At 44.8% G+C, this 26,791-nt stretch overlaps 1 protein-coding gene across 4 annotated transcripts in view; it reads right to left on the reverse strand.

The window, feature by feature from the left end:
- Nucleotides 1–2,433: 2,433 nt before the first annotated feature.
- LOC137524204 (uncharacterized) overlaps nt 2,434–26,791 on the reverse strand; it is a 624,050-nt gene continuing 599,692 nt past the window's right edge. For 3 of the 4 annotated variants that reach the window (XM_068243802.1, XM_068243800.1, XM_068243803.1), the window contains 2 exons: nt 13,299–13,367; nt 2,434–4,808 (listed from right to left, as the gene is read on the reverse strand). In XM_068243802.1, the coding sequence (XP_068099903.1) occupies nt 4,510–4,808; nt 13,299–13,367 (368 nt within the window). In that variant the 3' untranslated portion in view covers nt 2,434–4,509. The remainder of the gene's footprint in view (nt 4,809–13,298; nt 13,368–26,791) is intronic. The other variant, XM_068243801.1, reaches the window with a different exon arrangement.

Below are 26,791 nucleotides of genomic sequence, written 5' to 3' on the forward strand. Positions count from 1 at the left end.
CTGTATTTTTCTTACTTCAGTACAACGATTGGAAAATAAAATGTTCTAAAAATCATCTAAAACAAATAGTAATAAAAATACACACACATAAAGCAGAAAACCTTTTTCTTACTTCAGTACAACGATTGGAAAATAAAATCTAAAGTAATAATAATACACACACATAATGCAAAAAAACTATTGATAACTGGACATTGGATAGACACCTCTACAACCCCTGTTAAGGAATGATTGACAGTAATTCATTTCATTAAAGTATACCTGACCTAAGGTAAGAACACAGGTATCATTTGTATTATTGTTTTATTATATAACAAAAACATCTTCCGAAGCGTTGTACATACTAAAAACTGAAAATAGAGCAGGCACGTGCACAAGGGATTCTGGGTGACCCAGCACCCCCTCCTTTCTGTGACTCACTAACCTAGGCCCTTCCAGACCAGTTTCAAAGCACAGGCACTACAGGGGTTGCCTGTAGGGCAAAGATGTCTAAAAAAGGCACTGTACATTTTTTGGCAGTCCAGGAAAAAAAAAAAGTTTATTTTCCCAGTCCTCAGAACCTGAATATTAAGGGTGCAGAGAGAAAAAGCTTTCTGCTCACTGCACAACTGTTCTAATGACTGCATCTGCTCAGCCACTGATAAGGAATAATACAGAGTTTTGTAGACAGTCCCTAATCAGTCTTAAAGGAGTTATCAGGCAAAAAAAAAAAATAAGTTTCACTTACCTGGGGCTTCTCCCAGCCCCATGCACACATACATTTTATGCGTTGGTGGTTTAACATGTAAAAATGTATGTGTTGATGTTCCTGCACCAGTGGAAATGCGTAAAAATGTACGCAATGTGGCCCGCCGACCCCGAGGTCGGCAAAAACTAAACTAGCTGGCGGTGGGGGACTGGAGCAGCAGTGAATGACTGCGAGGGCACAGGATGGCTGCATGGGGCTGGGAGAAGCCCCAGGTAAGTGAAACTCATTTTTTCTTTTGCCTGATAAGTGATAACTCCTTTAAGCAGGCTCCTGTGTACAGCGTCTTGCTCCCAGCCTCTCCACCCCCTTTCCAAGTGCTCTGCACTAGTGATGCTGAAGGAGTCTGCTGAGCCAGTTCTGCTCCTTCCTAGGCTCCGGCTGGGAGCTCAGCACACTTGTCTGTCAGTTTTCTGTGTGTTTTTTCTGCACACCATGTGTTTCTTTATATATAAAAACGCACATTTTATCACAGAAGCCAATGTAATTGATAGAGAAAATGTGTGCAGTGCTAAATGTACTTTAAAATTAGATAATGGTACTCCCAGCAGTTTGCATAAGGATGTACCACACTCTGTGGGCTGCCATAGTCATAGTCTAATGTCCCACCAAAATATTATTATGTGTTTATATAACATTGACATCTTCTGCAGCACTTTGTAGATCACAGTCATGTCACTGACTGTCCTCAAAGGAGCTCACAGTTTAATCCTACCATAGCCATAGTGTAATGTCCTACCATATTATTGTGTATTTATATAGCACTGACATCTTCTGCAGCACTGTACAGAGTACATAGTCATGTCACTGACTGTCCTCAGAGGAGCTCACAATCTAATCCTACCATAGCAATAGTCTAATGTCCTGCCATATTAAAATTATGTATTTATATAGCACTGACATCTTCTGCAGCACTTTACAGAGTACATAGTCAGGTCAGGAATACTTTAAAAATAGGGAGAATCTAACTCCAACTACTAAAAATAGAGATACACAATATTTACAAACCCGATCCAGCGTATACAAAAACAGCATAGAAAACTAATAACATCAACATTAACAATGTTGTAAAAGACAATGGCTTATTACAGTTGTAAAATCTTAGTGAAATATTTGTTATCTTAATAAGAAAATGAAATGTGTTTTACAGGTGCAGTATTAAGGTCGCTGTTCTTTGGCCCAATTCACAGCAGTCTTGACCCATCTCACCAGAAGCCTGCATCCATTGCCATGGCGCCAGCTCTCTAAAGGCTGCTAGGTGCCCATTAAGAGTAGACTCAGGCCAGGTCTCTTAAAGCCTGTGAATGAAGCAGCTCCACTCCATCCCTGCATGGAGCTGCTGGGGTTGATGGGACCAGAGGAGAAGAGGCAAAGTAGAAAGGATGAGTGGATGTTGCATGTGATTTTTTTCATATGTGGGGGGTAGCGTTTGCTGCATCTCATATGTCGGAGGTAACCTTTAATGCATTTTATATAGTAGCAGTAAGGTACTGTACCATGTTAGCCATACGTAAAAGCAAGAATTTTAAATCAGGAGGATACCAGTAATTGGCTAACTTAAAAGAATAAACATAAGCAAGCTTTTGGCTTTGCAGCCTACGTCGGTCTTACAGGATTATACAGGATTGCAAGCCCGACGTAGGCTGCAAAGCCAAAAGCTTACTTCTATTAGCCAATAAATGGTATCATCCTGATTTAAAATTCTTGCATTTTACATGTCAGAGGTAAAGTTTGCTACATTTCATATGTTGGAAGTATAGTTGAAACTCAAAAAAATTAGAATATTGTCCAAAAGTCCATTTATTTCAGTCATACAACCTACAATGTGAAACTAATATATGAAATAGGAACCCTTAGGCCCCGCTTACACTTAATCAGTTGGTGTGCGTTAGTATGCATTAGTGCGCGTTTTTTCCATAGCAGTGAATTGGGAGGAAGATTTCAGTTAAAATGTGTTATGTGATTCAACTTGAACACTCAGTCATGGATAGTTCTCTATTTAGGAGGCTATAGGGTGAGATTACCCACTCTTTTTCTTTCTTGCTCTCTTCTCTTCTTTTCTTCTTCTCCTATCCCCTCTTCTCTCCCTTTCATCCTTCTTCTTGACTTACCTGCAGTGCTATCATTTGCGACCTCTTCTTTTTCTAGGTGGCTCGTCTATCGCTGGATGACGAGCCCCAAGAGGTCTCAATGTGTCCTGGTTTAATACCAGGTCTCCTCAGGGCCGGATTTAGGCCAAGGCCGCCTAGGCCATGGCCTAGGGCACCACAGGAGCAGAGGCGCCAAAGCAGCAGGCTAAACTGGTGCAGCATTTGCAGGCTTGCAAATACTGCAATGCAGGGAGATCAGGTGAGCACCTGACCGCAGTACTCTGCTGCTAGCCACCTGTGCAGCAGCCACCTTGCTCTCTGTGCACGTTTGCATTGTGGCTGGCAGCTATGGACTCGGGCAGCATTGGAGACGGAAAGGAAGAGGAATCTTCTGCACTGGAGACGAGTGAAAATATGAGTGACAGTGATGGCTGCTGCAGTGTGAAGGCGAACTGGCTACCTATACTGAAAAGGAGGGATTAAGGGCTACCTATATGGAAAAGGAGGGATTAAGGGCTACCTATACTGGAGGGAAGGCTGGGAGGCATCATCTGGCTACCTATACGAGGGGGGGAGGGGGGTGTCATCAGGCTACCTAGGAGGGAAGGGGGAGGGGTCATCTGGCTACCTGTACTGGGGGAGGTCATCAGGCTACTTATACTAGAGGGAAGGAGTAATCTGGCTACCTATACTGGAGGGAACGGGATAGGGATCATCTCGCTACCTATACTGAAGGGGGCGGCTGGTGACAATGGCCTAGGGTGGTAAAGAGTACAAATCCTGCCCTGGGTCTCCTTACTCTTATACCGTATGACATACACCAGATAGTTGGGTATCGCCCTCTGAGGTATACATTATATCATCTTAAGCATTTCCTGTTTTATTGGTTTACATTGTGCTATTGTCTGCTATGACATAACGTCACCATGTTCTGTTTATTGCAGTTTTCTGTGATGTACCATTGTCTTTCCTTCCCTTTGTTAAAACTTTCAAAATTTCAATAAAAACTTTGAAACACAAAATGTGTTATGTGTGAAAGGTGCCATAGGAAAACATGGGCTTTACTTTGAAAATCAGTTTTCTTTCAGTTATAACTGAGAGCAACTGATTATGTGTAAAAGGGCCCTTATCAGGTGTTTCTGATGAATTAGCTGATTAGAGTCTGACACTTTGAGCCTAGAATGTTGCACATTTTCACACTTTTCTAATGGGCTGAGATTTTGGGGTTCTCATAAGCTGTAAGTCATAATCATCAACATTATAACAAATAAAGGCTTGAAATGTCTTGCTTTGTATGTAATTAATCTACGTCATATATTTGAAGGGTAATGCTGCCTTATTATGTGTGTGTTTTTTTTTTAATTATTATTTAGTCAGTGTTTTCCTGCGGTAAAATAAATTTATCAGAGACGTTGGCATCTTTACTTCTGGCAAAACTCACTGCAAAATGTTTATGTTTGTTAGTGAAGTGAGCAGAAAGAAAACTTTGCCTCCCAGAGTGCTCGGTGGTAGAGGGTGGAGAAGGCTGCATGATATCATAACCTAGGCTAAAAGTCATTGAGAGGGAAAAGTTAATAAACAGTAATAAATAGCTCTATAAGAAAGAAGCATTGGAACCAGGATACCTGAGGTAAAATGGGTGTCCTGAATAATTATTTCACTGTACATGTCATGTCAATATGGTTCCTCCTTTATAGCAATGCTGGAACTTGCAGCTGTGGAACCCACCAAGTCTCTAACAAGGAATGGATCATTTCTCTGAAGAATTCCATAAAATTGTTCCTCGGCGCCTTTCTCTGTGACCTTCTGAAGAAGAAGTGTGTTCTTCTGTATATTTGTTATCTTACATCTAATCTCGTCCTCCTCATGCTGGTTAATGACCATCTCGTCACGTAGAGAAAGCAGAATAGGATCAAGGAGTCCAATCCTCTCACACAGAGCTCTGTGATTCCTCCGTACAAAGGATTTTGCATCTGAAAGGACAACAGTTTATACACTGACTGCATCACCCCATAAAGTAGACAATTTTTGTTGTCTAACCCTGCCGTTTTCCTTCTATAAATTACTTATTTATCTTGCTTGACTTTTATGCAGAGTGGCGCACCACAACTCGGTCTATCTGCCTGCCAGGAGCATGACATCATCCCTGTGAGCCTATTAGTGGCTCTGTGCTGTGTGTGCTGTCTGGGTTTATTGTTCTGAGGTATGTGTAACTCTCTCATACAACAGCAAATTCAGCTAACACAGACTTCAATAAACCCAGGAACAGGGGCGTAACAATAGACCCTGCAAGGGATGCAGCTGCAGGAGGGCCCAGAAGCACAAGGGGGCCCTGTGGGGCGAGAAGTTTCTTTTCTCTGTCTCCAGAGTTTGACAAGTAAGGTCAGAGAGAAAATAAACTTTCTGCTCTCTGCACAGTTGTTCTAATGACTGCATCTGCTCAGCCACTGATAATGGATCAAAGTTTTACAGACAAAGATTTGTAGACAGTCCCTATTCAGTGTGCAGCAGGGTCTTGTGTACAGTGCTGCTCTACTCCCAGCCTTTCTACCACTTCCCAAGTGCTGTGTCCAGTAGTGATACTGGAGAAGTCTGCAGAGCCAGTTCTGCTCTATCAGACATGGACAGAGTGAGTGTAATAGGGAGGCTGGGAGCACACTCGTCTGTCGGTTTTCTGCACACCATGGGCTTGATTCACTAAACCATGAGAACTATTTTTACACAAAGAGAGAGAAAGATCCCCGATATAAAATTGCTGCACTACTATTCATGATACAAAAAGGAGTTTATTGAAATGCTAAACAGGTCTAAAAACATTTAAAACCAAAACAATCCACAATACAACCATGTGGGAATCAAACATGTGCAAAATCACAAATAGCATAAAATACAGGATCTTCTCAAAAAATTAGCATATTGTGATAAAGTTCATTATTTTCTGTGATGTACTGATAAACGTTAGACTTTCATATATTTTAGATTCAAATACACACAACTGAAGTAGTTCAAGCCTTTTATTGTTTTAATATTGATGATTTTGGCATACAGCTCATGAAAACCCAAATTTCCTATCTCAAAAAATTAGCATATCATGAAAAGGTTCTCTAAACGAGCTATTAACCTAATCATCTGAATAAACTAATTAACTCTAAACACCTGCAAAAGATTCCTGAGGCTTTTAAAAACTCCCAGACTGGTTCATTACTCAAAACCGCAGTCACGGGAAAGACTGCCGACCTGACTGCTGTCCAGAAGGCCATCATTGACACCCTTAAGCAAGAGGGTAAGACACAGAAAGAAATTTCTGAATGAATAGGCTGTTCCCAGAGTGCTGTATCAAGGCACCTCAGTGGGAAGTCTGTGGGAAGGAAAAAGTGTGGCAGAAAACGCTGCACAATGAGAAGAGGTGACCGGACCCTGAGGAAGATTGTGGAGAAGGACAGATTCCAGACCTTGGGGGACCTGCAGAAGCAGTGGACTGAGTCTGGAATAGAAACATCCTGAGCCACTGTGTACAGGCGTGTGCAGGAAATGAGCTACAGGTGCCACATTCCCCATGTCAAGCCACTTTTGAACCAGAAACAGCGGCAGAAGCACATGACCTGGGCTACAGAGAAGCAGCGCTGAGTGGTCCAAAGTACTTTTTTCAGATGAAAGCAACATTTGCACGTCATTCGGAAATCAAGGTGCCAGAGTCTGGAGTAAGACTGGGGAGAGGGAAATGCCAAAATGCCTGAAGTCCAGTGTCAAGTACAGGTCAGGCGCTTCTGCCGCTGTTTCTGGTTCAAAAGTGGCTTTACCTGGGGAATGCGGCACCTGTAGCCCATTTCCTGCACACGCCTGTACACGGTGGCTCTGGATGTTTCTACTCCAGACTCAGTCCACTACTTCCACAGGTCCCCCAAGGTCTGGAATCGGTCCATCTCTACAATATTCCTCAGAGTCCGGTCACCTCTTCTCGTTGTGCAGCGTTTTCTGCCACACTTTTTCCTTCCCGCAGACTTCCCACTGAGGTGCCTTGATACAGCACGCTGGGAACAGCCTATTCATTCAGAAATTTCTTTCTGTGTCTTGCCCTCTTGCTTGAGAGTGTCAATGATGGCCTTCTGGACAGCAGTCAGGTCGGCAGTCTTACCCATGATTGCGGTTTTGAGTAATGAACCAGGCTGGGAGTTTTTAAAAGCCTCATGAATTTTTTGCAGGTGTTTAGAGTACATTAGTTGATTCAGATGATTAGGTTAATAGCTCGTTTAGAGAACCTTTTCATGATATGCTAATTTTTTGAGATAGGAATTTTGGGTTTTTATGAGCTATATGCCAAAATCATCAATATTAAAACAATAAAAGGCTTTGAACTACTTCAGTTGTGTGTAATGAATCTAAAATATATGAAAGTCTAATGTTTATCATTACAGAAAATAATGAACTTTATCACAATATGCTAATTTTTTGAGAAGATCCTGTATATATACATGTTAAAAATGATGTTGATACACTATAGTGTATCCTATCCTCTAGAGTTTTTTTTTTTGCTTGCTTGTTTGTCTGCATCACCAGCAGGCCCGCCATCAGGGGGGTACAACTGTGACTTCCGTCACGGGCCCGGGGCGGGCCCAGGGCCCGCAGCCTCGGGCCCCCCCCCCAGGCATTAACCTGCTGACTGGTCTTTTGCCGCCCCCCCCCCCCCCTCCCCCAGTGGCCGCCGCTGTTAATACCTTAACAGCGGCCGCTCTCCCCTCTCCGGCGCCTGTACTTTCCAGCAGCATCTCCCAGCTGCTGTGTGTGATGATGCGGCAGGAAGCAGGGCTCGGTTCCCATAGTAACGGCGATACACATCGCCGTTACAGGAAGCTGCTGCCCTGCTTCCTGCCGCATCATCACACAGCAGCCGGGAGATGCTGCTGGAAAGTACAGGCGCCGGAGAGGGGAGAGCGGCTGCTGTTAAGGTAACAACAGCGGCGGGGACGAGCGGGGGGCACCACCTACTGGCACCATACTGGGGCACTATACTGGCTATACTGGGGCACTATACTGGCGCGCTATACTGGCTGTACTGGGGCACTGTACTGGCTATACTGGGGCACTGTACTGGCTATACTGGGGCACTGTACTGGCTATACTGGGGCACTATACTAGCTATACTGAGGCACTATACTAGCTATACTGGGGCACTATACTGGCTATACTGGGGCACTATACTGGCTATACTGGGGCACTATACTGGCTATACTGGGGCACTATACTGGCTATACTGGGGCACTATACTGGGGCACTATACTAGCTATACTGGGGCACTATACTAGCTATACTGAGGCACTATACTAGCTATACTGGGCACTATACTAGCTATACTGGGGCACTATACTGGGGCACTATACTGGCTATACTGGGGCACTATACTGGCTATACTGGGGCACTATACTGGCTATACTGGGGCACTATACTGGCTATACTGGGGCACTATACTGGCTATACTGGGGCACTATACCGGCTATACTGGGGCACTATACTGGCTATACTGGGGCACTGTACTGGCTATACTGGGGCACTATACTGGCGTGCTATACTAGGGCACTGTACTGGCTATACTGGGGCACTATACTGGCTATACTGGGGCACTATACTGGCTATACTGGGGCACTATACTGGCTATACTGGGGCACTATACTGGCTATACTGGGGCACTATACTGGCTATACTGGGGCACTATACTGGCTATACTGGGGCACTATACCGGCTATACTGGGGCACTATACTGGCTATACTGGGGCACTGTACTGGCTATACTGGGCCACTATACTGGGGCACTATACTGGGGCACTATACTGGCTATACTGGGGCACTATACTGGCTATACTGGGGCACTATACTGGCTATACTGGGGCACTATACCGGCTATACTGGGGCACTATACTGGCTATACTGGGGCACTGTACTGGCTATACTGGGGCACTATACTGGCGTGCTATACTAGGGCACTGTACTGGCTATACTGGGGCACTATACTGGCTATACTGGGGCACTATACTGGCTATACTGGGGCACTATACTGGCTATACTGGGGCACTATACTGGCTATACTGGGGCACTATACTGGCTATACTGGGGCACTATACTGGCTATACTGGGGCACTATACCGGCTATACTGGGCCACTATACTGGCGTGCTATACTAGGGCACTGTACTGGCTATACTGGGGCACTATACTGGCTATACTGGGGCACTATACTGGCTATACTGGGGCACTATACTGGCTATACTGGGGCACTATACTGGCTATACTGGTGCACTATACCGGCTATACTGGGCCACTATACTGGGGCACTATACTGGGGCACTATACTGGCTATACTGGGGCACTATACCGACTATACTGGGCCACTATACTGGGGCACTATACTGGCTATACTGGCTTGATGGCGGCCCTGATCACCAGCCACTATAAGACTCTGCTACATGCACATGGCTGGTACATCTTTCGTTTGGCATGGCTCTTATCTTTGCTTAACCTGCATGAACTGTATATGTTATACCTGGTCCATGAACTGTAGCTAGATTACCACTCTCATTTGATTCCAGTCCCGAATACATTTTTTGAGTGAGGCTGCAACATATGCTTCACTGTTAACATTTTTTGTGCTATAGGTGCTCTGTTTGCCGGCTGTTAGGCAGGTGGGGTTTGGTGGGTTTGTGGGGGTTGGTTTGGGGCTGTGTGTAGGGGTCTTCCCGGGGTGGGGGTTGGGGAGTCGGGGTGACACACATTTTTAAAATGTATTTTTAACTTTTGATATATGATTGATTAAATAAATTACCTTTTGATTGATAATTGTTGTTAGTTTGTGCTCGATCGAGTTATACTCACCTCCTATCTAATCTCAAAAAAATGTCTGGACATAGGAGTAGAGTCTAGCCTGCTTGTGCCCTGTGAGGCACCTTTCCTTTGCTATAGGCGGTTAGAACACCGCTCCCTGCTTTCATTGCATCATAGTGATTTAAATGAAAATGCTTTCCATTCCTTTTTGACCTCCTGCGGCCACCGTAGTTCCCCTTTTACATGGTGGAGCGCTTTGCGCTCCAGCGTGGTTAATGATTATGACGAACTTCCGCCCTTGGGTGGGGAGATTCCTGCACTGTGCAGATCACCAGCGAGCGCGGCTCCTGCCGCACCTCTATCATAGCTACGCTAGTTATCACTTGGACCAATACGAATACCGGGAATGGCATGCTTGAGGTATTTAAACCCATCCTACCCATAATGCATCGCTCCTGACGAAATGGTCACGCAGGACCACGCCACGCGTGGAGCGTTTGCTGTACCTCCATCCGCCCTTACTCATTTGGCTGCCACACAAAGCACCAGGGGCCCCTGCCTAGGACTACATATGTATCACTTCACTTGCTGATATTGCCTGGTTCAGACAAGTCTGTTCACTTTTGATGCACTTTATATTTGATCGTTTTAGGTTGCATGCTCATGAGCATATTGCCTTCATATTGCATACAATATCTATACCTTTGCACCTGTCTGACTCTTTTCAGCACTTTAATTTTGGCAGCTAATTTATTGATCAATCAGGACCCGGATCCCACCATTCCAGTCTTGGCTCACATGAAACAAGTTGGGTAAGTATAGCAGCCATCAGGCCTTACTAATATATATTGTAGGAGGCGAGGCACTTGTGATTTTGCACGTTTGATTCCCACATGGTTGTATTGTGGATTGTTTTGGTTTTAAATGTTTTTAGACCTGTTTAGCATTTCAATAAACTTTTTTTTTGTATCATGAATAGTAGTGCAGCAATTTTATATCAGGGATCTTTCTCTCTCTGTGTAAAAATGGCTTATCTTCCCTGATGCTAGCACACCGCATATGATTCAGGTGTGCATATCCATACTATTGTTTTCCAAGTAAACCATGAGAACTCATATCACGACCGTTTGCGCATGCATTTTCACGCTTGTGCGATTGCAAATTTGTGCACGCAATTGTGAATTTTTGTGCAAAAATGATTGCGTTTTCGCATGAAAATGTGCGATTGCGCTCGCAAATTCGTGAAAATATGCGCACTGCTTCACAGCTGTCAGTTTTATCTGCATGGGGAAAACACATTCAAGTGTGCACAGGCCAATTGTATAACATTGGTACTCAGTTTACCTGTGCAAAAAGTGTGTGTGTGTGTGTGTGTGTGTTCCACAGTTTCGCAGCGCAGGGAGGCCCAGTGATTTATAGTGACTTAGAGGGAGGTATAATTCAGAGTCTGGTGATCGCCGGATTCCCAAATTACTCTTGTTATGGGAGAAGAAATCTGATTTGTTGGTGGACCTTGTCAGATTACTATGGTTTACCTTCTGACAAGCATATATAATATACAGTTTTTTTTTGGGGGGGGGGTTTATGCGCTCAAAGCTCTGAACCTTGGCTACCCAGTCACTGCTTTATTTGATCTGAGGAAGCGGACTGTGCGCCGCAAAACGCGTTATCGTTTTTGTGTCTGATTATTACAATTTCTTTCTTATACTGGTGTTGCCCCTTCTTCTTAGAGGTAAGCCATTTTATATTTATTACATCAATGGTTATTTTTTTGGGGCACCTTCTCCCTCCCAGTGTTGTTTACAGCCCCCTAGCTATTGGAGGTTGCTGTCAATTGTTTGTTTTGCGTAACCAATCGTTTTTTTTCTGGCGTGCGACCCACATATTTGAAGACAATCCAAGTAGGGACAGGATTTCCTCACTTTTTATACTGTGGTTGCTGGTGTTGCAACCCACCTGTGACAGACGAGCCGTCAGTGCGCAGAAAACGCAACCACAATCGGTTTCCTGCCTCGATTGTCGTTGCGCTGCCTAATCAGAATCTTATGTCTGTGGATACCAGGCAGTCCAGCCTGGGGGGCTATTCTGTCTTCATAGGAGTTAGTTAGCAGAGTCTTTTCATGGAAACTGGCCCTGTGACTTGCTAATTTAGCCAGAGGTGTAAAACTCAGTTTGACCAAGCTGATCTCACGCAGATGCTAATTAAGAACCACAAGGCCAGTGTCCTGCCTTTGCGGAAGACAGGATGAGCCCACAGCTCACACCTTAATGTGAATTGACTAGCAAATGGGGCTTCCTCCTGCTCACCAGACAAACTGTCTCCAGGGGTTAAAATGATGAAGCATGTGAATTATGGTTTCTGCTTATTAAAGGAAAACCGAGTATCACCCAGAGGTGGGAGGAGTGTATTCGGATCCGTTGAAATTGGACCAACGTCTCGGTATACAAATCATAATCATACCTCCTTCGGTTAAGGAGTTATGGGCCCCTCGGTAACCGTACGCCCTAACACCCGCATCCAAGGTATCATATTAATCGGTAGGTTCTGGGGATCGATAATATGTAATTATTATTTGTGTGCCGGCCGCGTAGGTCAGCCTAGAGAAATGTCACGGTTATGGGGCTGGTGAAAGCCCCTGCCCAGATGTGATTACCATAATCCGGCCCAGGGGCCGACTCTGGAAGTCCGCCTCTGAACTCAGCTCAATTAAAAGTAAATGAGCTGCCCGGGCAATTCAGTCCTCCACCTTGAAACTACATCTTGATCACATCTGTGCCAGCTTGAGGATATGCTGGCATCCACCTGGTCTGAACTCTGAACTTTGAACTGAAACAAAAGGACTTTACCAAGGACTTTATGATTCTTCCCACAAAAGGACATCTTCCCATGAAACTAAGTATTTTTTCTCCCTTTCTTTTATTTTTCATGCTGGCTATTAATGTTTCAATAATTGTTGATTTTAATAATTGTCTGTATATATTAATTATTCATATTGCCCGTGAATAAAGACTTTATCAAAGTCATTCACTGTTCCGCTACCCTGCTTCTCAGCCGCACAAACTGAACCAGACTTCTGGAGAGACGCTACTATTGTACTGTTGTTAGCTAGACAGAATACAGCGTGTTTTAACCGTTTTTATTTGCAGGACTAGTCAGTCAGTCAGTAGGGTCCACTGGCCCATACCAGTGGTGGTGGCAGATACCCTGAAATAGTGTGTAAAGTTGTAATTATCGTACCTCACAGGCTCCCTTCTGGTCGGGCTGCTGCCCAAATTTCCGTCGGTTTCTGCGCAAAGATCACGCCCACAGCTTGCATGGTCTGTGTGTTGAAACCGATTGGAAGGCAATTTGCGGTCTGACCACTAGGGCTCCTGTGACACCACCTTTGTGAGTACCTCATCACTTTGTATTTATCCAGAACTTGACATTAATATACTACACCATAATGGGCTCCTGGTCGCTCTCTGCTTTTCCTGTATCCGTAGGAAGTTTTGGGACTCCTCTGGACTACTCACCCCCCCATATATAATATATAGGTTTCTATAGGCTTGATGCAAAATCCAATGTTTTTTGTTTAATTAAAACAATGCAGGGTAAGTTGTGATTGGCTGCTCTTTATGAGAGAATCAACAATTAGACCCACTATTTACCTTTTCTTTTGAGCACCCTCACTCGGGGTTCTCGGGTGTGCAGCGTATCTGCTGTGTCAGGTTCCAGCCCTAGGACAGAAGACAGATTTTACTTATAACATGTATAACACTGGGCAAGTGGGATAATTGTATACGGTTTTATGGGTAGCTGTAGAGAGTTAGCCATGACACCAGAATTTAGAGGGATATAAAGGCTGCCATGTTTACCCTTCCCTCTACAATGGTAAGTATTAAATCTGAAGTGATTGTTCTATGGACTAAAGATATCAATGAAAATGATTAAATCAAATGACATTTTTTCGGCTAATCATGATTCAGCCCTTAAAGAGGCTCAGAGATGAGTCAAGTGGCCATTTTTTTACGTACCCGGGCTTCCTCCAGCCCCATAAGCACGGATGTGTCCCTCGTCATCCTCCCGAGTGCCTCCGTTAAGCCGCAATCTTCTCCGGTAAGAAGCTCAGTGACGTCAGCGGGGGGCCTTTCGTGCATGCGTGGACCTTCTGTGCAAGCGCAGAGGACCCTGGTTAGTGTCACTCAGTCAGATTGAGCGCGAATGAGCCGCGCACTGATTGCGTAGTTGATTGCAGCTGAACGGAGGATTCCGTGAGGAGGCGGGAGGGCGGTGAGGGATGCATCCATGCTTATGGGTCTGGAGGGCAGTGGGCGGCATTGAAGGACAAGACCTGGAGGCATGCACACACTCAGCACTTCTGACGTCTGGAATGCAGAGGTGACTAATTCATTCCCCGCCCCCTGCTACACTCACACTGCTCTGGAGGGGGAGTGGGGAAGGGGGAGTCACAGGTGGGGGGGGTCTGGCCCCCCTTTCCACCACTGTGTGCCTGCTCCTCCTTCCTGCACTGCTACCCCCTCCTACTGACCAAAACAGACCAAAAGATGGCTGAGCGATATTGCCACAGAAGGAAAAGTGGCTACTTTTAATGAACTCAAAATCACACTCTTTGCCTAATAAAGTTATTCAGATATTTCCAAATTCACCATGCTATGAAAACTCTGTTTCCTAGACCCATAGCATTAGACTCAGATCCCTTAGAGGTGATGCTACTGCTAAAAAAATACCTGGATAAACCCCTTTCGGCCATCTAGGCAAAGCTACTAGCTATGCCATCGGATCAGATCCAAGGGGATTTTGATGAATGGGAGTTTGACATTCCTGGGCTGGAAGAGTGCTCTGTCTGATCTTTTGGAAGACACTAAAGATTATTTAATCTCTATTAAGGGCAGATTAATACAATTAACATTTACTCTTAGAGTGTACTACATTCCACAAAGATCAGCTTATACTCCCCGAAAAGGAGACAGTATCTTATATTAATTTTTGCTCCAAAAGTTGTGCTAGGGTTTATTTTCAGGTTAGGTCTTATATTTCTATGAACACACAAGTTCTTGTGCTGTGTCCTCCTGCCTTCCCCACTGTGCCGCCTGCTGGATCCACCTCCTATGTGCCCCTGTGGCCCCCGTGTACCATTAGTGTCCTCCTGTTGTCCCCCTCTGTCTCTGTATCCTCATCTATACCCTGTCCTCCTGTGTCCCCCTATATCCTCCAATGTTGAGGAAAAAAGGGTTGTTTGACCTCTGTACTCGACAGAGGGAGCGATCTTGGCAATACCAATGTAAAGTATAGGCAAAGTATGTTAGTTGGTGCTACTCCTTTAAAAGCCACTCTGGGTGGTGAAGATGTCTGTAAAGGACAAGGGGGGAAAAGGAAGGGGAGGGGGAGAGCGCACTCAGTAGACAATTTGATAAAACTGGTTAGCCAACTGTGGAATAATCTCACCTGAGATTCTTGACGATTATCCCATATGGGTTGGTCGGCTGACCGTGTAGTGTAGTTAAGTATTTATTCTAATAATTATTATTAGAATAAATAAATTTAACTACACTACAAGGCAGCCACCTTTTATCCTTTCTAGCACGCACCTGCTTGTCAGATCACAAACCTTCCTCCAGCTGCCTGCTGCTTGCTTGTGCAAGACACGCAGAGCAGAGTGGAGTTTCTCCCAGCCATTACCCCTCACACAAACTGAGCCAGCTCCTGGCATTAAGAGCTCCTGCAGCCTGTGGCTTACAAGTGTAAAGCATACAGAGCAGCATGGAGTAATCTAGGCACAAACTTGGTTCCTCCTGCACATCCAAGACACCTCTGTGCAGACATTCCTATGCATAAATGCGGCCGCCTATAGCGGTAGGTAGCATTTGCGAGGAGTGGAAATACATCTAATCCAGGACTGAAGTTTAGTGGACGGAGGAGCATATGTGCTGGTACATCTTGTGGAGGAAGATCGCTGGAAAGACCTGGTCCCCGGTTCTGAGTGGGACAAAAGCTCTTCAGCTGACCAACCCATATGGGCTAATCGGCAAGAATCTCAGGTGAGTTTATTCCACGGTTGGCTGACCAGTTTTCTCAAATTGTCTATTGAGTGCGCTCCCCCCCCTCCCCTTCCTTTACAGATATATTCTCCAATGTGTCTTCCGATGTCTCCCATGTCCCCCGTGTCCTCCAATGTCCCCTTGCATCCTCCTCTTACACCCAGCTCCATGCCGCTGTTTAGCTTCAGCCAACGGGGAAGGCATATGGCAACTTGTGTTTCTGCTGGAGCCGATGGTCTTGCAGGTGGAACCATGGTTCAGTTATTGGGCCAATCATTGCACTCGCTGAGTAGCATCGAGTGCAGTGATTGGCCCAATGATAGAGCCAAGGTCCTGCTCGCACGACCATAGACTCCAGTAATAACACAAGTTGCCATACTTTTACTCCTTACTGCCACTAGGGCTTACTCTCGGGGGTAGGGCTTATATTTGGAGCATGCTCAAAATTACAGCTAGGGCTTACGTTCGGGGTTAATTTCAGGGAAACAGAGTATGTATCAGGGGAGAGAAGATAAAGGTCATAGATGTATGTCTGAGGTTGGGACTTTCTTCCATAGGTTATGGTCCTGTCCACATTTACAGGTATACTGGACTCAGGTGTCTAAAAGATTAGGCACGGCCTTTGAAATGCTTGTCACTGTGGATCCAAAATCTATCCTATTGGGAATTGTAGGAGAAATTGTTAATTCTAGAAGGGGAGTGGTTTTATGGAACATACAATGTTGTTTTGCTCGTAAACTAGTGATATTACAATAGATTCAAACATAGGTTCCGACCCCTACAGTATGGATCAGGGGCCTTTGACACGGGCGCGGTGACGCAAATTGACGCACTGCCTCTGCAGCCTAATGTAACTCTATGGGGAAGTTCATACTTCCCACGTTGCTGGACACTGTGCCAGAAGCGCCTAATTTAACGCTAGCGCAAAACTACGTTACTGTGTGGGATCTGTGGCAACAGGCGGCCCGGAAATAATGTTAGTCTATGCCAACGCAGGGTTTTTAAAAAAACATTGACATCGCGGCTCACATGCATGGAAGTGTATTTTAACAATTCGCTTCTGCATACCTAAAGGAGGAAGTGACAGCAAGTGGGTGTCACTTCCTGCTTGGCCGAATGTCACACGGGGAACACCGTGTACTAATGTGGTGTTCCCTGAAGGCCTGCTTTTGGAGGTGCGATGGGCGCCAGGGGCAAATCCAGGATTTTCAAGGGGGGGATTCCTGAAAGCGGTGTGTGGGTGTGGCCAAAACATGATGTGGGTGGAGCCAAATACTAGCAGTTTGTAGGCTAAATTGCACCCAGGGCGAGGGCGTAAAATGTGCCCCCAACGTGGAGACAGGTATAGGTGCCCCCAGTATAGGTAGCCAGCTATAGGCCCCCCCAGTATAGGAAGCCCATATAGTTGCCCTCAGTATAGGTTAGATAGGTATATGCCCCCAGTATAGGTTAGATAGGTATATGCCCCCAGTATAGGCTAGATAGGTATATGACCCCAGTATAGGTTAGATAGGTATATGCCCCCAGTATAGATTAGATAGGTATATGCCCCCCAGTATAGCTTAGATAGGTACATGTCCCCCAGTATAGATTAGATAGGTATATGTCCCCCAGTATAGGTTAGATAGGTATATGTCCCCCAGTATAGGTTAGATAGGTATTTGCCCCCCCCCAGTATAGATTAGATAGGTATATGTCCCCCAGTATAGGTTAGATAGGTATATGTCCCCCAGTATAGATTAGATAGGTATATGCCCCCCAGTATAGGTTAGATAGGTATATGCCCCCAGTATAGATTAGATAGGTATATGCCCCCCAGTATAGATCAGATAGGTATATGCCCAGTATAGGTTAGATAGGTATATGCCCCCAGTATAGATTAGATAGGTATATGCCCCCCAGTATAGCTTAGATAGGTATATGTCCCACAGTATAGATTAGATAGGTATATGTCCCCCAGTATAGGTTAGATAGGTATATGCCCCCAGTATAGGTTAGATAGGTATATGCCCAGTATATATTAGATAGGTATATGCCTCCAGTATAGGTTAGATAGGTATATGTCCCCAGTATAGATTAGATAGGTATATGCCCCCAGTATAGATTAGATAGGTATATGCCCCCACTATAGATTAGATAGGTATATGTCCCCCAGTATAGATCAGATAGGTATATGCCCAGTATAGGTTAGATCAGTATATGCCCCCAGTAATAGATTAGATAGGTATATGCCCCCAGTATAGATTAGATAGGTATATGCCCCCAGTATAGATTAGATAGGTATATGCCCCCAGTATAGGTTAGATAGGTATATGTCCCCACTATAGTTTAGATAGGTATATGCCCCAGTATAGATTAGATAGGTATATGCCCCCAGTATAGGTTAGATCGGTATATGCCCCCAGTATAGGTTAGATCGGTATATGCCCCCAGTATAGGTTAGATCTGTATATGCCCCCAGTATAGGTTAGATCTGTATATGCCCCCAGTATAGGTTAGATCTGTATATGCCCCCAGTATAGGTTAGATAGGTATATGCCCCCAGTATAGGTTAGATCAGTATATGCCCCCAGTATAGATTAGATAGGTATATGTTCCCCAGTATAGGTTAGATAGGTATATGCCTCCAGTATAGGTTAGATAGGTATATGCCTCCAGTATAGGTTAGATAGGTATATGCCCCAGTATAGATTAGATAGGTATATGCCCCCAGTATAGGTTAGATAGGTATATGTCCCCACTATAGTTTAGATAGGTATATGCCCCAGTATAGATTAGATAGGTATATGCCCCCAGTATAGGTTAGATCTGTATATGCCCCCAGTATAGGTTAGATCTGTATATGCCCCCAGTATAGGTTAGATCTGTATATGCCCCCAGTATAGGTTAGATCTGTATATGCCCCCAGTATAGGTTAGATAGGTATATGCCCCCAGTATAGGTTAGATCAGTATATGCCCCCAGTATAGATTAGATAGGTATATGTTCCCCAGTATAGGTTAGATAGGTATATGCCTCCAGTATAGGTTAGATAGGTATATGTCCCCCAGTATAGGTTAGATAGGTATATGCCCCCAGTATAGGTTAGATAGGTATATGCCCAGTATATATTAGATAGGTATATGCCTCCAGTATAGGTTAGATAGGTATATGTCCCCAGTATAGATTAGATAGGTATATGCCCCCACTATAGATTAGATAGGTATATGTCCCCCAGTATAGATCAGATAGGTATATGCCCAGTATAGGTTAGATCAGTATATGCCCCCAGTAATAGATTAGATAGGTATATGCCCCCAGTATAGATTAGATAGGTATATGCCCCCAGTATAGATTAGATAGGTATATGCCCCCAGTATAGGTTAGATAGGTATATGTCCCCACTATAGTTTAGATAGGTATATGCCCCAGTATAGATTAGATAGGTATATGCCCCCAGTATAGGTTAGATCGGTATATGCCCCCAGTATAGGTTAGATCGGTATATGCCCCCAGTATAGGTTAGATCGGTATATGCCCCCAGTATAGGTTAGATCTGTATATGCCCCCAGTATAGGTTAGATCTGTATATGCCCCCAGTATAGGTTAGATCTGTATATGCCCCCAGTATAGGTTAGATAGGTATATGCCCCCAGTATAGGTTAGATCAGTATATGCCCCCAGTATAGATTAGATAGGTATATGTTCCCCAGTATAGGTTAGATAGGTATATGCCTCCAGTATAGGTTAGATAGGTATATGCCTCCAGTATAGGTTAGATAGGTATATGCCCCAGTATAGATTAGATAGGTATATGCCCCCAGTATAGGTTAGATAGGTATATGTCCCCACTATAGTTTAGATAGGTATATGCCCCAGTATAGATTAGATAGGTATATGCCCCCAGTATAGGTTAGATCGGTATATGCCCCCAGTATAGGTTAGATCTGTATATGCCCCCAGTATAGGTTAGATCTGTATATGCCCCCAGTATAGGTTAGATCTGTATATGCCCCCAGTATAGGTTAGATAGGTATATGCCCCCAGTATAGGTTAGATCAGTATATGCCCCCAGTATAGATTAGATAGGTATATGTTCCCCAGTATAGGTTAGATAGGTATATGCCTCCAGTATAGGTTAGATAGGTATATGCCTCCAGTATAGGTTAGATAGGTATATGCCCCAGTATAGGTTAGATAGGAATGGTACAGTATAGAACAGTTAAAACCACTCGGCACTCAGACCCAGTCCGTGTAGGTGGGGGGCAGGCTCTGCACTTGCTTTATATTCAATAATAACTTCCCCTTTCCAAGACACCCATACAGATGGCGTGTAGCTAAAGCTCTGGACGTGCACCGGTACCAATTTCTGTGAACAACAGTCTATAAATGTACATACATGAAGACAGACCGGGCACCAGTCCCTTTAAGCTCTACCTGGCGTTATAAAAAAATCCGCCAGGAGGGAGCGCAGCAGTTTTTTACAAATTTTTTTTTTCCTATATCATGTAGCGAGCCCAGGGCTCGCTACATGATAGCCGCTGCTCAGCGGCATCCCCCCGCCCTCTCAGATCGCCTTCGGCGATCTCCGATCAGGAAATCCCGTTCAAAGAACGGGATTTCCTGGAGGGCTTCCCCCGTCGCCATGGCGACGGGGCGGGATGACGTCACCGACGTCTCTGACGTCGGGACGTCATTGGGAGTCCCGGGCCACCCCTCGGCGCTGCCTGGCACTGATTGGCCAGGCAGCGCACGGGGTCTGGGGGGGGGGGAGGCGTGCGGCGCGAAGAATAGCGGCGATCGTGCGCGGGGCGGCGGCGATCAGTGTACTGGCGCAGCTAGCAAAGTGCTAGCTGCGTCCAGCAAAAAAAAAATTAAACAAATCGGCCCAGCAGGGCCGGAGAAAACCTCCTGCGCGGCTTACCCCGAACTACGTTCGGGGTTACCGCCAAGGAGGTTAATGTAGCATCTTGCCAAAAAATATATTGCAGTAGTACATTCACATCAAATCGAAATTGGATGCATCAAACCTGCATATATGAGGGTGTCAGGGGAGTGCGGGATGCGGGTGACCAGGGATGAATGGACGGCACTACAGCCGTTTCGCGCCCAGCTGGTGCTTGCTCACATGCTCGTGTCCTTGGTGATGGCGGCGCCGAGCAGCTTTCCGGATAGGACCTGTAAGCCACGCCTCCGGCGCACGCCATTGGTGTGGAGCAAGAGTGTCAGGGAGGTGAGAGGTGAGGGGGCGGAGACTCGCCATAGCGGCGAGAGACTGGTGTATGTGTTTAGACAAACCAGCAAGAAAAAATCGGCTGCTGGCGATGCATTAAAGGAGCAGTGTGTAGTGAAACCTAAAAGTGAATAAACAATGAACATTGTAACTACAAACGTGGTATTAGCAAAACCAACTAGGCTAGCACATGGAACATGATTATTATAAACTTGTGTGTCAAGTCATTGTGCCTACTAAAATAATTGTGCATAAGTCAGTGCACCCTACATGGAAGCACACCTATATTTTTGCATTGCTGCTACAAAGTACACTCTGTATCTTCTGCATCATCTAAAACCAAGTTTTAAATCATTAACATGTTTATTACATATATTTTTGTACCCTATTTTTTATTAACCCCACAACATTCCCATAAAAACCCTCTAAAAAGACTGGTGGTGGGACCGCTTTTTCAAAAAGACGAATTAAAAAGGTGTATTCACCTTATTGCTGGGTGGATTGCCAAAAAAAACGGGGGGCCAGAACAATATCTGTCAGCTGGATTGTGCCCAAAAATGACCAGTGTTCCAGTCCAGCCAGGGACGCACCAAAGCCAGCTGAGAATATACAAAACTCGGGAGGAGAAAATAGAAGTGAGGAGAGAGAAGTAAAAGGCATCACCTGAAGGGGAAAGATAAGTCTAAAGAGGAAGACCTAAAGATGAAATTATCATGCATGTGGAAAGAGGGAAACACACCACAAGGAGAACCCTAGAGGGAATGGGGCGGGCAAGTGGCACCCCAGCTAGTGACACATTTTATATGTTGGGTGATGATAGATCACTAGAGGACACTTTCCAACGGACGTGCCCCAAGTGTTAGGAGAGGGGGAGGAGATGGAGAGGGAGAAACAAGCAGCAGAACACGCTCCCAGCTATAACAGTCTGGAATATCGCGTCTGGTCGCTGCCTATTGCCTTTTTACCACAACTCCAGCTCAATGGCACTAATGGTGGATACATAAGGCTAATTATTTCAAAATCCCCCTCCTCCCCCATCTGTCACCCCATATTATTGGCCGGCTATTGTCGGCCAAAGGGTGTGCATTACACCCATAGGTGGCCAAATGGGAAGCCCCCTGCTCGTCCAATCTATCCAATAAAGTTAAAGGGAACCAGAGAGGAACGAGGGGTGAAAAAAGGCAAAGATTTTATACATACCTGGGGCTTCTTCCAGCCCCATAAGCCTAATTCGCTCCCACGCCGCCCTCCTCACCTTCCTGGATCCGCCGGTACCGGGCCCGTCACTTCCGGCGGACGCGGCCAATTGTCCGCATCACAGGGGCTCCCTCCATACATGTACGCATGCGGCTGCGCAGTAAGCAGCCACATGCGTATCTGTATGGGGAGAGCACCCTGTGATGCGGAGAATTGGCCGCGTCCGCCGGCCGACTTGCCGACTCGCGGCAATGACGGGACCCGGTGGCGGCAGATCCAGGCAGCGGAGGACGGCGGCGTGGGAGCGATCCGTGCGTATGGGGCTGGAGGAAGCCCCAGGTATGTATAGTTCATCCTCTCTGGTTCCCTTTAAAGACGAGAGAGCAAAACACCATGAGAAAATTCGGTGCAGATATGCCGTAAGTTTCCCAAAATAGAGAAAGTGCTCAGTAGAGTCCAAATATTGTTCTGGACTCTGGTAGGCCAAAAAATGTGCCTCTAAGATAGGGGGATCTAAAGATTTATGGGTCGAGGAAACAGGACAACTTCAGTCTATCATTTAGACCCAATGGTCCCATTGCCTCTGTGCGTAGAATGACCCTCGACTCCCGTCTAGTCAATTCCTGGTCTCGATCACCTCCTCTTCGGGACGGAACCACGTGTAGGAGGCCAGCAAACTTCAAGCATCCTGCCCTACCCCCATGGGCCTCTCTGACATGTTCGATAAGTCGGGGGCAACCCTTCCCCGACTTTATGGATTTAAGATGTTCCCCCGCCCTTTCCTTCAGGGGTCGGGTAGTTTTACCCACATAAAAGAACTGGCATGGGCAGAACAAAGCATAAGTGACAAAACCTGTCTGACATGTGATGAATGCTCTTACTTCCCATTGGATCCCACCTAAATGGTAATTTGTGCCTTCCCACATGTTCTTACAATATTTACAATTGCCACATCTGTGGTTCCCCTTGGGGCGTCTGATGGTTAGCCAATTCTGGATCAGGGGTGAGCGGAACTCGCTTCTGGTTAGGGTGTCCCCTAAAGTTGGGGCTCTCCTATAGGCTACTCTAGGTGGGTGAGGGAACACCTTCTGCAGGGTGGGATCTCTGGTTATTATTGCCCAGTTTCTTTTAATGGTTTGAGTCAGCTTCCTCGACATGGGGGTGTAATCAAATGTAAAAGTGAAGGGTTTTTTTCCCTGATTTTTGGGGGGTCTAGCGAGGAGGGAGGTCCTATTCCTATTTCTGGCTTTGTCTTGTGCCTCCTGGAGAGAGCGTTTGTCATACTTTCTAGCTTGCAAACGTACTGTTAATTCCTGCGCTTGCTCCTCAAAGGTATCCAGGCTGGAGTTATTCCGCCTGAGGCGTAGGTACTGGCCGTATGGCAGGGAGGTTTCTCCTTGTGGTGTGTTTCCCTCTTTCCACATGCATGATAATTTCATCTTTAGGTCTTCCTCTTTAGACTTATCTTTTGGCTCCTCCCCTTCAGGTGATGCCTTTTACTCCACTTCTCTCTCCTCACTTCTATTTTCTCCTCCCGAGTTTTGTATATTCTCAGCTGGCTTTGGTGCATCCCTGGCTGGACTGGAACACTGGTCATTTTTGGGCACAATCCAGCTGACAGATATTGTTCTGGCCCCCCGTTTTTGTAGAGATACTTGGTGGCAATCCACCCAGCAATAAGGTGAATACACCTTTTTAATTAGTCTTTTTGAAAAAGCGGTCCCACCACCAGTCTTTTTAGAGGGTTTTTATGGGAATGTTGTGGGGTTAATAAAAATTAGGGGACAAAAATATATGTAAAAAAAAATGTTAATGATTTAAACTTGGTTTTAGATGATGCAGAAGATACAGAGTGTACTGTGTAGCAGCAATGCAAAAATATAGGTGTGCTTCCATGTAGGGTGCACTGACTTATGCACAATTATTTTAGTAGGCACAATGATTTGACACACAAGTTTATAATAATCATGTTCTATGTCCTAGCCTAGTTGGTTTTGCTTATACCACGTTTGTAGTTACAATGTTCATTGTTTATTCACTTTTAGGTTTCACTACACACTGCCCCTTTAATGCATCGCCAGCAGCCGATTTTTTCTTGCTGGTTTGTCTAAACACATACACCAGTCTCTCGCCGCTATGGCGAGTCTCCGCCCCCTCACCTCTCACCTCCCTGACACTCTTGCTCCACACCAATGGCGTGCGCCGGAGGCGTGGCTTACAGGTCCTATCCGGAAAGCCGCTCGGCGCCGCCATCACCAAGAACACGAGCATGTGAGCAAGCACCAGCTGGGCGCGAAATGGCTGTAGTGCCGTCCATTCATCCCTGGTCACCCGCATCCCGCACTCCCCTGACACCCTCATCTATGCAGGTTTGATGCATCCAATTTCGATTTGATGTGAATGTACTACTGCAATATATTTTTTGGCAAGATGCTACATTAAAGAGCTTAAAGGGACTGGTGCCCGGTCTGTCTTCATGTATGTACATAGGTTAGATAGGTATATGCCTCCAGTATAGGTTAGATAGGTATATGCCCCAGTATAGGTTAGATAGGTAGGTGCCCCCAGTATAGGTTAGATAGGTATATGCCTCCAGTATAGGTTAGATAGGTATATGTCCCCCAGTATAGATTAGATAGGTATATGTCCCCCAGTATAGATTAGATAGGTATATGTCCCCAGTATAGATTAGATAGGTATATGTCCCCAGTATAGATTAGATAGGTGTATGTCCCCGGTATAGATTAGATAGGTGTATGTCCCCAGTATAGATTAGATAGGTATATGTCCCCAGTATAGATTAGATAGGTATATGTCCCCCAGTATAGATTAGATAGGTATATGTCCCCCAGTATAGATTAGATAGGTGTATGTCCCCAGTATAGATTAGATAGGTGTATGTCCCCAGTATAGATTAGATAGGTATATGTCCCCAGTATAGATTAGATAGGTATATGTCCCCAGTATAGATTAGATAGGTATATGTCCCCAGTATAGATTAGATAGGTATATGTCCCCAGTATAGGTTAGATAGGTATATGTCCCCAGTATAAATTAGATAGGTATATGTCCCCAGTATAGATTAGATAGGTATATGCCCCCCAGTATAGATTAGATAGGTATATGTCCCCAGTATAGATTAGATAGGTATATGTCCCCCAGTATAGATTAGATAGGTATATGTCCCAAGTATAGGTTAGATAGGTATATGTCCCCAGTATAGGTTAGATAGGTATATGTCCCCAGTATAGGTTAGATAGGTATATGTCCCCAGTATAGATTAGATAGGTATATGTCCCCCAGTATAGATTAGATAGGTGTATGTCCCCAGTATAGATTAGATAGGTATATGTCCCCAGTATAGATTAGATAGGTATATGTCCCCCAGTATAGATTAGATAGGTATATGTCCCCAGTATAGGTTAGATAGGTATATGTCCCCAGTATAGATTAGATAGGTATATGTCCCCAGTATAGGTTAGATAGGTATATGTCCCCAGTATAGGTTAGATAGGTATATGTCCTTAGTATAGATTAGATAGGTATATGTCCCCCAGTATAGATTAGATAGGTGTATGTCCCCAGTATAGATTAGATAGGTATATGTCCCCAGTATAGATTAGATAGGTATATGTCCCCCAGTATAGATTAGATAGGTATATGTCCCCAGTATAGGTTAGATAGGTATATGTCCCCAGTATAGATTAGATAGGTATATGTCCCCAGTATAGGTTAGATAGGTATATGTCCCCAGTATAGGTTAGATAGGTATATGTCCCCAGTATAGATTAGATAGGTATATGTCCCCAGTATAGATTAGATAGGTATATGTCCCCAGTATAGGTTAGATAGGTATATGTCCCCAGTATAGATTAGATAGGTATATGCCCCCAGTATAGGTTAGATAGGTATATGTCCCCACTATAGTTTAGATAGGTATATGCCCCAGTATAGATTAGATAGGTATATGCCCCCAGTATAGGTTAGATCGGTTAGATCTGTATATGCCCCCAGTATAGGTTAGATAGGTATATGCCCCCAGTATAGGTTAGATCAGTATATGCCCCCAGTATAGATTAGATAGGTATATGTTCCCCAGTATAGGTTAGATAGGTATATGCCTCCAGTATAGGTTAGATAGGTATATGTCCCCCAGTATAGGTTAGATAGGTATATGCCCCCAGTATAGGTTAGATAGGTATATGCCCAGTATATATTAGATAGGTATATGCCTCCAGTATAGGTTAGATAGGTATATGTCCCCAGTATAGATTAGATAGGTATATGCCCCCAGTATAGATTAGATAGGTATATGCCCCCACTATAGATTAGATAGGTATATGTCCCCCAGTATAGATCAGATAGGTATATGCCCAGTATAGGTTAGATCAGTATATGCCCCCAGTAATAGATTAGATAGGTATATGCCCCCAGTATAGATTAGATAGGTATATGCCCCCAGTATAGATTAGATAGGTATATGCCCCCAGTATAGGTTAGATAGGTATATGTCCCCACTATAGTTTAGATAGGTATATGCCCCAGTATTAGAGATGAGCGTAATGACCTAATTACGATTTTGCGAAATTTCGCGTAATTAGTGTAATTACGATTATGGCCGTAAGTACATAATCGTAATGAAGAAGGATTTCGCGAAATTTCGCGTAAGCGTAATTTTCGCATTACAGTCGTA

Source organism: Hyperolius riggenbachi, chromosome 7, assembly GCF_040937935.1.
Source record: "Hyperolius riggenbachi isolate aHypRig1 chromosome 7, aHypRig1.pri, whole genome shotgun sequence".
NCBI lineage: Eukaryota > Metazoa > Chordata > Amphibia > Anura > Hyperoliidae > Hyperolius > Hyperolius riggenbachi.